This window comes from Notolepis coatsorum (assembly GCF_963971535.1).
Source record: "Notolepis coatsorum genome assembly, chromosome: 1".
Taxonomy (NCBI): Eukaryota; Metazoa; Chordata; class Actinopteri; order Aulopiformes; family Paralepididae; genus Notolepis; species Notolepis coatsorum.
The window spans coordinates 200,376,617-200,391,325 of record NC_140165.1 but is presented as its reverse complement, the minus strand read 5'-3'; the positions used below and the strand labels follow the sequence as shown (position 1 = coordinate 200,391,325).

General features: G+C 44.9%; 1 protein-coding gene across 2 annotated transcripts in view; it reads right to left on the bottom strand.

The window, feature by feature from the left end:
- The window catches only part of ssh2a (slingshot protein phosphatase 2a), a 109,425-nt gene that overhangs the window by 21,707 nt on the left and 73,009 nt on the right, over positions 1 to 14,709 (bottom strand). For both annotated transcript variants that reach the window (XM_084313791.1, XM_084313790.1), the window contains 6 exons: positions 8,777 to 8,889; positions 6,024 to 6,088; positions 5,723 to 5,844; positions 3,421 to 3,486; positions 3,073 to 3,138; positions 1,827 to 2,021 (listed from right to left, as the gene is read on the bottom strand). In XM_084313791.1, coding sequence (XP_084169917.1) covers positions 1,827 to 2,021; positions 3,073 to 3,138; positions 3,421 to 3,486; positions 5,723 to 5,844; positions 6,024 to 6,088; positions 8,777 to 8,889 — 627 coding nt within the window. The remainder of the gene's footprint in view (positions 1 to 1,826; positions 2,022 to 3,072; positions 3,139 to 3,420; positions 3,487 to 5,722; positions 5,845 to 6,023; positions 6,089 to 8,776; positions 8,890 to 14,709) is intronic.

The following is a 14,709-nucleotide window of genomic DNA, read 5'->3' as shown; positions in this document are numbered from 1 at the left end:
TGTTCCACCGTTGTGACAGCGCACATCAGTCACGACTCGTTCCCGTGCGGGAATAAATCTACAGTGACACCCGCTCTGGCTTCTCTGGACCGGTGATGCACGAGCTCATGTGCGAGAGAGAACATCTGTTTCGTTTCTTAGAGAGAACAGTACATTCCCTGCACCCCATCCTCTCCCAACGTGGCAGTGCAGTCACTTTAAAGGAAGGAGGTACTGTATAGTATAGTTTAGAATAGATACTTTAAGGAGTTAAAGAGTTAAGATTGTAAATTGTATATTGTATAGTAGTGTATATAGGAACCAGTTTCTCAGGAACTTAGCATGTCTTTTTTTACCATGCATATCTTGTGTCTTACCCATTTTATTTTTTCTATGCCTATTTTATTATTGTATTTTGCACAATCAATGCGGGCGTGACCACCCGCATTTCACTGTATGCCCTGGTATGTATGTGACAAATAAACCTCTTGATTCTTCAATGTGTGTGTTGATCCTCCCCCCGTGCGGCAGTGCAGTGCGCTCTGTGTGTTGATCCTCCCCCCGTGCGGCAGTGCAGTGCGCTCTGTGTGTTGATCCTCCCCCCGTGCGGCAGTGCAGTACGTTCTGTGTGTGTTGATCCTCCCCCCGTGCGGCAGTGCAGTGCGCTCTGTGTGTGTTGATCCTCCCCCCGTGCGGCAGTGCAGTGCGCTCTGTGTGTGTTGATCCTCCCCCCGTGCGGCAGTGCAGTGCGCTCTGTGTGTGTTGATCCTCCCCCCGTGCGGCAGTGCAGTACGTTCTGTGTGTGTTGATCCTCCCCCCGTGCGGCAGTGCAGTGCGCTCTGTGTGTGTTGATCCTCCCCCCCGTGCGGCAGTGCAGTACGCTCTGTGTGTGTTGATCCTCTCCCTGTGCGGCAGTGCAGTACGCTCTGTGTGTGTTGATCCTCTCCCTGTGCGGCAGTGCAGTACGCTCTGTGTGTGTTGATCCTCTCCCTGTGCGGCAGTGCAGTGCGCTCTGTGTGTGTTGATCCTCCCCCCGTGCGGCAGTGCAGTACGCTCTGTGTGTGTTGATCCTCTCCCTGTGCGGCAGTGCAGTGCGCTCTGTGTGTGTTGATCCTCCCCCCGTGCGGCAGTGCAGTACGTTCTGTGTGTGTTGATCCTCTCCCCGTGCGGCAGTGCAGTACGCTAGTCTGTACTAGGTAGGAGGTGCTTCCCTCCGAGCTGTTTTATCTACTGTATCCCCATGTATGAAAGTGTGTCTGTGGTGCTAATGCAAAGTCATATTTCCACAATCAAATATCTAAAGGGGAAGAGGTAGCACACGCACACACACACCTTCAGGAGAGAGTTGGCTTACTTAAAATGTCGCCCATTTATTTTGGCCATTATGTCAAGTGAGATGCTTAGGTTTCAACCGTGTGGCTTTCAGGGTATTCATTTCAAGTGATGAAACTAAAACTTTGTCTTAGAAATCTGTGTGTATGATTGTGCGTCTGTGTGTGTGTATGATTGTGTGTGTGTGTGTGTGTGTGTGTGTGTGTGTGTGTATGATTGTGTGTGTGTGTGTGTGTGTATGATTGTGTGTGTGTGTGTGTGTGTGTGTGTATGATTGTGTGTGTGTGTGTGTGTGTGTGTGTGTGTGTGTGTGTGTGTGTGTGTGTGTGTGTGTGTGTGTGTGTGTGTGTGTGTGTGTGTGTCTGTGTGTGCGTATGATAGTTGTGTGTGCATGCTACCTCTTTCCCTTAAGCCTATGGGCCATGCTTTATCTAGCGCTTGTGTGAAGTGCACCACAAAGCCTTTACATTTAGAGAGGGGGCTATATTTCCTTGGCCGTGGGGACTCCTACTCACACGTCGGTGAAGAGGACGGGTGAGTCTGCGCGGTGTGACTGGACATCCTGCATGGCGTTCCACTCGTTGATGCAGAACTGGTCAGAAGACACCCTGCTCTGGTAGTAGCTGACCCAGGTCAGGAACAGGCTGCCGGGGTAGTAGTTGTGGCAGCGAGCCACATCACACGCCTTGTGCAGAGACTGTAACGCCGACCTGGGAGAGGGAGAGTGGGGGGGTAGGGAGAGAGAGAGAGAGACAGAGAGAGGGTGGGGGGGTAGGGAGAGAGAGAGGGGATTGGGGGAGTAGGGAGAGAGAGAGGATGGGTAGGGAGAGAGAGGGGGGTAGGGAGAGAGAGAGGGTGGTAGGGAGGGAGAGGGGGTTGGGAGAGTAGGGAGAGAGAGGGGGGTGGGAGAGAGCGAGATAGAGAAGGGTAGAGGGAGAGGGGATGGGGGGTAGGGAGAGAGAGAGAGAGAGAGAGGGAGACAGAGAGAGGGTGGGGGGGTAGGGAGAGAGAGAGGGAGAGGGGATTGGGGGAGTAGGGAGAGAGAGAGGGGATTGGGGAGAGGGAGAGAGAGAGGGTGGGGTGGTAGGAAGAGAGAGGGTGTGAGGGGGTGGGAGAGAGCGAGAGAGAGAAGGGTATGGGGGGTAGGGAGATAGAGAGAAGGAGGGAGAAAGGGTAGGGGGGATAGGGGGAGGATAAAACATTGTCAACAACCCTATAAAAAGTGCCTTACACAAAAAAGGACAATAACAAAATTGATTGCTAACGATTGAGAAGTGGATGAGAGCGGGATAAGAGGGCGGTGGAAAGGAAGACAGATGAGAGGAGGTCACATGACGGTAAGACACAAATAGAGATGGATAGAACATGGTGATGACAGGAATAAAGAGTAAAGGACACAGATGAGGTTGTAGAGAAAGAGAGACTGTAGGGAGAGAGAGGGGAAGACAAATTGTAGAGAGGGAGAGATTGTAGAGAGAGCGGGAGAGATTGTAGAGAGAGAGGAAGAGAAATATTGTACAGAGGTGAGAGAGAGATTGTAGAGAGGTTGAGACAAGAAGAGGATGGCAACCAACAAGGGACAAAAATGAGGAAACGAGGGAATGAGAGAAGAGATTAACGAGAAAAAAGACCATAAGGAAGAAAAGATAAGAGGAAATGGCAAAGAGGGCGAGAAGATAAGAAACAAGGTAGAGGTCAAAGTCAGAGGAGAAGAGAATAACATTAATGGAGGGATGATGAGAGGAGGGACAGTAGACTCACCACATGGCCTGGACAGAGACAGGCTTGAAGACATGGACCCTGCTGACTGTCGACACACTGAACCCCCTTGAGGGGGAGAGAGAGAGAGAGAGAGAGAGAGAGAGAGAGAGAGAGAGAGAGAGAGAGAGAGAGAGACCAAGACAGAGAGAAACAGACCAAGACAGAGAGAAACAGACCAAGACAGAGACACAGACCAAGACAGAGTGATTAAACTCATGTGATCCCTCCTTTAACAACAATGAACATTTTGACATGCAACAGTATTATGCACTTTCACTACAGTTCTCTAACCCCCAACCGCCCACTGAGCATGAAGAGGAGGGGGGGGGGCTACGCATGGCGTCTTACCCGTCTCCATCCAAGTGTATCAAGGTGTCGCTCCACAGAGGTAGAACTAGCCCCACCGTGCATGCACTGCAGAGAGGAAAGAACAAAAGGGTTCAAAACAAAACCAATTCAAGGTCTGCTGAAATGTAGCTTCTAATTCATCTAAAGTAGTTGATCAGGAGCTATTTGAAGAGGTTTTCTCATATATAACCCTAAAAAGAGGCAGACAAGAGTTCAGAGTCAGACAAGAAGATAGATACAAATTTCCTCTCTGTGCCTTCAGTAGAAAGCTATGCAGCTGCAAGCTAGCCTAGCTTAGGCCTAACAAAAATAATGGTTGGTTTCAGGTTGCCGACCGACCCTGCCGATTTAGGTGCGACCCAATATATTTTATGAGTTTTAAAAAAAAATTATATATAAAAAAAAAAAAAATCATTTTTTTTTTTTTTTTTTTAAGAATAAAGTTTCATAGAAATCTTAGTCAAACATTTAGTATTATGGATATTAAACATGCTGGCAGAGTACATGCATCCATGTTGTTGTGAACATTTTAACCCTTTCACTGCCACACGACAGCCGGTTAACCCTTTCACTGTGACAATACAGAAGGTTAGCCCTTTACTATCACACAACCGACGGCGATGCTCCATCATTAGCATCATTAGCTCCGCATCCTGATGATGCTAATGATGGAGCATCGCCGTCGGTTGTGTGATAGTAAAGGGCTAACCTTCTGTCGTGTGGCAGTGAAAGGGTTAATTAAATAAAGAAATTCCCTATCCATAGTCGCCGTGGGAAAGAATAAAAAAAAAAAAAAAAAAAAAAAAAAAAAAAATTCCCTACCTACCCATGGCCAAACTGACAACCAACCTGAAACCAACTATTATTTTTGTTAGGCCCAGCTTAGCACATACTGTACGGACGCGGATACGGACCAGATAGCCTAGCTGGTGGCCAAAAACACCTCTCCTGGTCTTTTAAGCTACAGTAGGCCAGTGGTCCGGATCCGCTTCCATTCATTCCATTCCCCACATAATGAAAAAAATTAGTTCCAGTTAAAAAAAGATAATAACGCCTAATCTATGTTTTAAATTATGGCTATGTGTCTAATCTGCCCGTCGCTTATCAATGACTCGTTTTTCAGTCAACATTGTCGAAGCGGATTGTTTTTTTTATCGGTTCATTTTAGTTTTATAGCATTTTGAAAAGCCCTCGTTTTCAAGGGAATTTACTGGAATATTCTAGAATACATGTCATTTTTCGGCATATTTATGAATCGTTTTCAATAGTATCGATAGTATATGTGTACGTATGCACGCTATATAGGCGATCTGAAAAATCGATTCTATGGTTTCCTCAAAGCGATCGCCCACACACACACACACATAGGGCGAACGCTGAGATCTCAGCGAATACAACTCTGATTATCCCAAGACTTGTAAAATAGATTCCTTACGTCAGATCAGATGTTCTCCAAAAAGATCATTCCAATTCCTGATCGCCATTCCAAAGATCGATCGCTTTTATTGATCCAACGCTACATACTGTATTATGTATGCCACGCTGTTCTGAGGCTCCAGTGAATCCGATCGGCTCGGGTTACATGCCTGAGAAGTAAAATGTGGATTCCGGATTTTTCTTTTCTCATCCATTTTCATTGAGTCCATTCCAAAAGGGTGCATTACCATCTGGGAGATGATAGGGGGCGGTTTTTTCACATCTGAGCTCCTACAGGGGCTGCATACCAACGGGAGACTCGGTTGATGAAATATTACCGTAATTCCTCTAATAGTAACCCCGGCTTGTATTTGTCTCAACTGTAGCGGGTACCAGGCTTGTATTAGGAGGAGGCATGTATAAGAGAGAGGCCTATATTTCTAATTTTCAAACGGATCATAATGAATAAATCAACATTTTGTGTCAGTTTGAACCCCGTAAAATGTACTGGGTTAATTTATTGAAACCAAGTACTGTATGAAATAGTAAACAGTGCAATTACAGGTGGTCACTGGTCATTTCAACGTTTTCAAAGTGAAATCAAGTAACTAGCTCAGTATGCAGCTCAGTATATTAGTAACCCGGCTTGTATTAGGAGGTCGGCTTATAATTGCTTAGCTCAAGAGCGCACCCGGCCATTAATAGAGACCCGGCTTGTATTCGATACCCGGTTACTATTAGAGGAATTACGGTAATTCAGATCGCTAATAAAAAAATAAAACGATAATTGTCGTCGTGGGCATTCAGGCATTGGGCTGATAAAACGTCTTATCACGTTTTGGGCATTGAAAGTGTTAAGCATTGTGGCGGTTACTGTGGCACTGACCTATCAGAGGAGGCAAAGTCCATGCCCAACACTACGCTCTCCTCAGTGTCCTGTCGGCCATTGGTGGACACCACCACCATGTAGCGGGTGGACTGGGGGTAGGCATTCTCCAGACGCACCGCCTGGGGGGGAGGGGGCACAGAAGATAAGGTAAGAGTGTTGTAAATGATTACATATTCGTCTCAGAGTTTGTAAATCCCTCAATCCCTCAGCTGATTAAAATGTTAAGTCAACAGACTCAATGAACAACCTGTACTCTTGATTCTTTTTATAGTATGCACAGTACATGTGTGTTACTGACCAGGCGGATGTTGTCTTCTGGTCTCAGCACTGTGAACATGGTCTGTAGATGCTGCTGGAGGTCCCCTGGATGGACGGACGGACACACACACGGACACACACCATCAGTTGCATGACTCCTATCAGACCACAGCCTCACCTATCTATCTCTTTCATCTCTATACTGGCTTATTCATTCAAGAAAAACACCAGTGGAAAAACAAGCTAACTGTATAGTTACTATGTGTTTAGTGTGTGGTTACAATAAGTGGCCAGTTTAAACTAAAAGTGCAGATTAAACTAAAGGCAGTTACATCAAATAAACAAGATATCTGCATACTTGCTCTGTGAGTAGTGTGTAATTAAACAAATTGGCCTATTCAGGAATAAGGTGAGGTACATTATATTCTCTCTCTCTCTCTCTCTCTCTCTCTCTCTTCTCTCCTCTCTCTCTCTCCTCTCTCTCTCTCATAGCACTTTTACACCGGCCAGGCTCCGTGCTGGAGCCGGTTCCGAACGTAATCTCGCACCGGCCAGCGTGTTCACACCGGGATTTAATTGGTTCAAAACGTGACAAATCGGTGCTCAGCTGGCACTGGATAAATGAATTAACGTTTAAAAAAAAACATTTGCAACCAAGAGATTTGAACCTGTGACCATAGGATCCACAGCCAGCGGACTAACCAGTTGAGCTAATCAGTCGGATGTTAACTGTGAAGTAGGGATGGGTACCGAATTCTGTACTTTTAAAAGGTACTTACCGAAACACGTCGTTTTACCATTTAAAAAAATAAATTATTCTTTTTTACACTTTTTTTATTTTAATTTTTTTTATGTCAACGTTCACACGCACAATATACGCTTACCTAGGATTTGACTTGATTCAACAACAAAGCAGTCGGGGGAATGGCAAGCCGAAAACGGTTGAAAATGTGAAGTTTGGATTTTTATTTAAATTTTTTTTACAACTGAGGCTAAAGTACAGAAAAAAGGTACCGTTGGGTACTGGTATCGATTCACAGGTACCGGTACCGTATCGGTTCAAATGTGAATGGTACCCATCCCTAACTGTGAGTAGGGATGTCCCGATCAGATCACGTGATCGGGGCCGATCACGTGATTTTCCGAAGATCGGGATCGGCAAAAAAATAAATAAAAGAAATCTGCCTTTTTTTTTTATATTCAACAAACATGACCATGTTCATGTCTTAAACTCATACTGAGGCTTAGTTTTGGTTTTAAATTGCATATCATCATTCATTTATTTATTGTCACACAGAGCAGAAGAATTTTGCCAAAACAAACCAATAGTATCCAGCTGCAGAACGGCAGACCAGCCACACTCTCAGACCCAAATTATTATTATTATTTTTTTTATCCCAATTTCTCACATTACATTCACCCTGTATGTTGACGTTATCCAGGTGAAAAGTTAACTTCATAAATCATTTGATGTATAATTAAATCAAAGGAAATGCGTTTGGGTCGTTCTGCAGCTGGATACTATTGGTTTGTTTTGGCAAAATTCTTCTGCTCTGTGTGACAATAAATAAATGAATGATGATATGCAATTTAAAACCAAAACTAAGGCGCCTCAGTATGAGTTTAAGACGTGAACATGGTCATGTTTGTTGAATAAAAAAATAACTGTTAAAAAAAGAAAAAAAAAAATTATCGGATCGGGAAATATCGTTATCGGTAGATACTCAAAATCACATGATCGGGATCGGATTGGGAGCAAAAAAACGTGATCGGGACATCCCTAACTGTGAGTGACTAATCCATCATTTACACTTGTGCCAATTGCGTTTGTCCCTAATCTTTAGTATTGGCATTAATAAATCAGATGTCATAATAATAATAATAATAATTTAGGACCTGCTCCGAGGTCACCATTTGGCACACATGCGAACCATGCATACAATGCGTATCTGCGATTAACCCATCCCGTCGTCCTTCCCCCCCAAGGGCAGCCGGGAGCAGACAGGCGCCACGTGAGCCGCGCCAGGGGACCAATCCAAGTGCTCCTGTCCGTCTTCGTCAAGGACGCCACAGCGTTAGCGATCTTGTTGTTGTGCATGTTTTTCCATTGGGTTTATCTTATCGGGGGGGGAAACCCTTGCGAGCACGGGGAGAACATGCAAACTCCACACAGAAAGGCCTGGGAGATACCCCACCTGGGTAACTGGCATCATGGAAAACTGGTCCCCAAGCGGGATTCGAACCCTGGACCTTCTTGCTGTGAGGCGACAGTGTTAACCACTACACCACCGTGCCGCACTCATGCTAATATGTCATGTTCTACAGTAGGACTTACTACTATGATACCCATTAAAACAGTAATTCGAATAATAGAAGCCTACTTTGCTGGAACTATTAATTTCAAACGTATACAGTGCGTGTGTGTGCATGTGTGCGCTCACGCATTGAGGCTCGCTAAGCCTTTCTCCACACATTATTTTTACCTCCGCCTGAGTAAAGCCCCTGTTGATGACGGACACGGTGGATTGTTGGTTCTGCTTAAATGGGTGTGAACGCGGGCCGGTTCGCCAGAGAGCACCAAAGTTCAGAGTCTCCAGAGCGGAGCTGGAGCTTGAACCGGAGCCCTGCCGGTGTAAAAGGGCTAACAATGAGCTGGAATAGGAAGCCAACTGGACAATATGTTGTTATTTATCTAATGGACCACTAGGGGCTCCGCTTCAGACCACTGGATGCCAGTCAAATGGATGGGGAGGATGCATTAGGAAACATTGCAGTTGTTTGTAAGAGTCTTACCTGTGTGTTTGTTCCTGCTCTGGGTGATGCTTTGGGATGAGTCTGGGGAGGAGCTATTTCCTCTGGGCAGGAAGAGGGCGGCGCCCTTCACTGTCAAGAAGCTCTCACTGATGCTGGAGAGGGGAGGAAATGACAAGGAGAAGAGAAGGATGTCAATGTTAGATCATAAAGCAAAGAGACTTACAGGCTGGAGTTTTTTTTTTTTTTAAGATACATTTTTAGCGTTTATCACGTTTCATGGTCAGACATGACCGACAGATGAGGAGAGGATGAACGGGAGAAGAGGCGGGGTTAGACATGCGACAAATGGAAGTCACCGGGAGTGGGAAGCGAACCCGGGACGGCCGCTTCGCGATGCATGGTGTGCTACTTCTAGAGGCTGGAGTTTTTAAATCAAACTAAAAATAAACAAATCATATATTGTATTTAGTTCATTGCGGATATTATTTACACAATCATAATGTATCACTTCACTGTGTCTCAACAAAATCAGATGTGGGGATCAATGAATGAATGGAGGCATGCTGCGGATGGGTACCGAATTTGGTACTTTTGAGGTACCGAACCGAAACACGTCGGTACTACCGAGTATCGATTCAAGTGAGATAAAAATAAAAAATAAATAAGAAAAATAAAAAAAAATTACTTATTATTTTTTTTTTTACCTTTTTTCTTTTCATGTCAACGTTCACACGCACAATATATGCTTACCTAGGATTTGACTTGGTTCAACAACAAAGCAGTCGGAGCAATGGCAAGCCGAAAACTGTCGAAATTGTAGTTATTTAAAGTTTGGATTTTTTTTTTCGCGACTGAGGTAGGTAAATAAAATTTCTTGAGACTAAAGTAACGAAAAAAGGTACCGTTGGGTACCGGTATCGTTCCACAGGTACCGGTACCGTATCGGTTCAAATGTGAAAGGTACCCATCCCTAGCTGCCATGAGGTTATGCAACATGTCACAATGAGAGGCTGGTTTGAACACATTTATCTAATAATATCCCGTTTACATCATTAGAAATAGATACCATTTCCCCCACTCACAATGGCCTAGATTTCCCCAAAAAGGGCACACTGGGAGGGACAATGAACAGATAGAAGGGTGCTCACTGTCATTGGGTTTATTACATCACAATGCTCCATTCAGCTCGCCTCAGGACTCGCCGAAACACTGAGCCGACAGCCACAAGCACTGGGCCCCCGTCTGAACTCACAACTGCTCAGGACACAATGTTCTCTGCTCCTCCTCACAGCTGGACTACACACACACACAGCTGCTACCGGGGACAGGGTGGGAGGGAAGGCTGGAACTGGGGGTCCTAGAAAGAGAGACCCCTCCCAATGTTCTGCTGGCGAGGGCAGTGCTCCCTGCTGGCAGGGGTTCAGCCTATCTCTCTCTCTGGAACATCTGGAACATCTGGGGCCTCATTTAGAACCACTGCGTAGCACAAAACAGGGCTTGAAATGCCACTTTCTGAGCAGACGTTGGGATTTATAAGAGCAAACGTGACGTGAGAATGGGCTTCCAGCCGTGGAGACTTTACACCATGTGTACGCACAGTTCGGAGGGATTGGGAACTAGCGATGCAAATGGTAAAGGTAGATTCGGTACACAGCCGTTCGGTACGGTACACACTGAAACGGTTCGGTACGGATACCTTTACACCCCTACTTGTTTTATCTTTTTTTTTATCTACTTTTTCTCCTTTTTTCTGTATTTTTCTCCCATCCCAATTGAGTCGTTATGCCAATTCATCCCGCGCTCACAATTCTCAGTTTGCTGATTTTTAACCCAGACATATAATCTGCATATACTTGAGATTTTATTAAATACAGTAATTTCAATGTTCTTACATGCACTCCCTGCTTTAATACTGTAGCTATTCCTCAAACTCTCGCAAACCTATCACAACTATAATTATTATGGTGGATTGTGTTTGTGCATAATGATGCACAATGACTGCTTTGGGGCTGTTGGAAGACAGTTGAGTTTTATGAGAAAGTGAATTGAAGTGGATGCTCTGGCTCTTGATGATGTGTGCATTTATGAGAGGATATAATAAATAAATTCAAAAGATTGCAAAGAATGTGTATGGGACAAGGTTTCCAATTACTCTACTTGCTGTTACTATTGAAATAGGCCCGTCACAAAGCATGATGTTGGATGTGGCTTTTAAATGAACATTTAAACCAGTGGTTCTCAAACTTTTTACACCAAGTACCACCTGAGAACGAAGCTGGCTCTCCAAGTACCACCATATGACCGGCGTTAAAATACAGTCTATTAGCTATGCACAGTTCACGCAGGAGGCAAATGTATTTCTAATACCATTATTTATTGTTAACTTTAGTCAGACACAGCCACAATGTACAAAGGGATAGCACTAGAACTAGCAAATGCTTCCACACAACTCATACAATGCAAGGGGCATTGAGAACATAATAACTAACATTCTCACATAGCAAGTGAGAAAATTAAGAACAACTGTATTTCAGCAAATATACTTAATTCTCTCTCCATCTTTCTCTCTCTCTCTCTCACTCTCTCTCTCTCTCTCTTTCTCTCACACAGCAAGCAATTGTCCGTCATTCTCTCTCACACTCACACACACGCGCACACACACACACAATTATTTTGTTACAAAAACTTAATTTCCTGCATTCTGGTGCAGGAATCTTTGAATTTTTGAATTTTTACCCTTTAAATGCCAGTGTTTGTGATGGGCATCACAAATTATTGTAAAAAAAAGAAAAGAAAACACATATTCAATACATTTTTGAATGTTTACCCTTTAAATGCCAGTTTGTGTGATGGCATCACAAATTATTGTTAAAAACACACAAAAAGTAAAATATTTACAATATATCAAATGCAAAGTACATTTTTCTGGGGGGGATTATTACAGGCTAGGCATGTGTCAATGATTAGCAGCAACACATATTTTGATGGATTTTTTGTAATGTCAGATTTAACACCAACTCTTTTCAGAAAAGTGGGAGTATTTCATTTTTTATCCGACATTACAAGAAATCTAAAAATAAATGGTTATGATCAGGGCTGAAGTTGAATTAAAGATTTATGACTGTTTAGACTGCATTACTCTCTGTCACAGTGATCTCCTGGTTGTTCCCCACTTAGATTATCTAACTATCGCGCTGCCGCAACCAGAAACACTGGCCTGGCCTGCTTCTAAGTTCAGTGGCCTGACTGCAAAAAAAAATAATAAAAATGTTTTCAAGTACCACCAGCAGTACCACCAAGTACCACTAGTGGTACGACCACAGTTTGAGAACCACTGATTTAAACAACAAGAGATAACCCTGATTACGTTTGACCCGTTTCCTTATAGTAATTCAAGACATGCACGCATGCACATATGGGACACACTTTAATTGCTAGGTACAAAGCATTGCTTTAATTAAAACACATTTTTATCCATGTGTAAGGACTGCTTTAGTGCTGTTGGAGACAGTCGGCCTAGTACTTTGATGGGGATGTAGAATTCAGATCATAACACGTTTCTGCTTATTGATGATGAGATCGATTCAGAAGTTTACTTGTGAATTTTATTAGTAGTGTGATGTCAACAAGCATTCTTCAAAATTATATCCTATTTAATCAACTTCACAGATGGCAAAGGCAAATGTTTGCTCAGTAAATAGGCCTACTACCGTCTACATTTGTAATTTTCTCATCAAGAGTGATATCAGATGGTGGGTATGGAGCGTTTCAACAGACATTTATGGTTAACTGTGGGAGTTAACAGGGTGGGACTCGAGGCTTGTTCATGTGCCGGAGTGCCGTACACAACCAGAGTACCTGCGTATATATGTAGGTGTAGACACGCTTTATACATCTGAATGTTTTTATGTTTCCTCATTCCTTCGTACGCAAACATTTTGTGTGAATTCGCAGTTTTATAAATGAGGCTCCTGATATGATTAGTGATGACTGAGGTCAGTGAGGACCAAATGTAACGTGACGTGAGGTCACCCACTTGTATTCGAAAGAGAGGGAAGAGTGTGTGTGTGTGTGTGTGTGTGTGTGTGCGTGTGTGTGTGTGTGTGTGTGTGTGTGTGAAATGTGAATATCTATGGCTTTTGTTCAGTGTCCTACTGGGGCACAAATATAACCTTCTCTGTAATAATGAAAGGAAACCTAAGATTAAGATTTGTTTATTAAGGACAATGCAAATTAATGAACATCATTTACATGTGTATGCATAACATCACAGCATGATAAGGACGTAAATATGCCGGGAATAGCACAGGGCTAATTTCCACCCGTAGTCCTACTTATGCAGCTAGTTATGATGACTGTGTCAAATGACAGCCCCACAACACCTACGTTGAATGATGCTAAGCTAACGGCTAGCCTGCCTGGAGTGGGACTCTGTGATACTAGATCCACTTACAGCGCTGGTTTCATATCCTGCAGGGCCAGAAACTGATAGACAGAGCTGAAAGGAGAGGCTTGACCTAAAACACTCAAATCCCAAAATGTCCTTCAAAAGCGCACGTCAGAGCAGAGTAATCCTTCCTAATGACGAGGAGAATTAGTCTATTGTGCTCATTTTCACTGACATGGACAAAGCGGGCGAGGCTCTGTGTTGGGCCTCACCGCGGGCAGTAGACTAGTGACCACTGCAGCCTCACCGCGGGCAGTAGACTAGTGACCACTGCAGCCTCACTGAGGACAGTAGACTAGTGACCACTGCAGCCTCACTGAGGACAGTAGACTAGTGACCACTGCAGCCTCACTGAGGACAGTAGACTAGTGACCACTGCAGCCTCACTGAGGACAGTAGACTAGTGACCACTGCAGCCTCACTGAGGACAGTAGACTAGTGACCACTGCAGCCTCACTGAGGACAGTAGACTAGTGACCACTGCAGCCTCACTGAGGACAGTAGACTAGTGACCACTGCAGCCTCACTGAGGACAGTAGACTAGTGACCACTGCAGCCTCACTGAGGACAGTAGACTAGTGACCACTGCAGCCTCACTGAGGACAGTAGACTAGTGACCACTGCAGCCTCACTGAGGACAGTAGACTAGTGACCACTGCAGCCTCACTGAGGACAGTAGACTAGTGACCACTGCAGCCTCACTGAGGACAGTAGACTAGTGACCACTGCAGCCTCACTGAGGACAGTAGACTAGTGACCACTGCAGCCTCACTGAGGACAGTAGACTAGTGACCACTGCAGCCTCACTGAGGACAGTAGACTAGTGACCACTGCAGCCTCACTGAGGACAGTAGACTAGTGACCACTGCAGCTTCACTGAGGACAGTAGACTAGTGACCACTGCAGCCTCACTGAGGACAGTAGACTAGTGACCACTGCAGCCTCACTGAGGACAGTAGACTAGTGACCACTGCAGCCTCACTGCAGACAGTAGACTAGTGACCACTGCAGCTTCACTGAGGACAGTAGACTAGTGACCACTGCAGCCTCACTGAGGACAGTAGACTAGTGACCACTGCAGCCTCACCGCGGGCAGTAGACTAGTGACCACTGCAGCCTCACTGTGGACAGTAGACTAGTGACCACTGCAGCCTCACTGAGGACAGTAGACTAGTGACCACTGCAGCCTCACTGAGGACAGTAGACTAGTGACCACTGCAGCTTCACTGAGGACAGTAGACTAGTGACCACTGCAGCCTCACTGAGGACAGTAGACTAGTGACCACTGCAGCCTCACTGAGGACAGTAGACTAGTGACCACTGCAGCCTCACTGAGGACAGTAGACTAGTGACCACTGCAGCCTCACTGAGGACAGTAGACTAGTGACCACTGCAGCTTCACTGAGGACAGTAGACTAGTGACCACTGCAGCCTCACTGAGGACAGTAGACTAGTGACCACTGCAGCCTCACTGAGGACAGTAGACTAGTGACCACTGCAGCCTCACCGCGGGCAGTAGACTAGT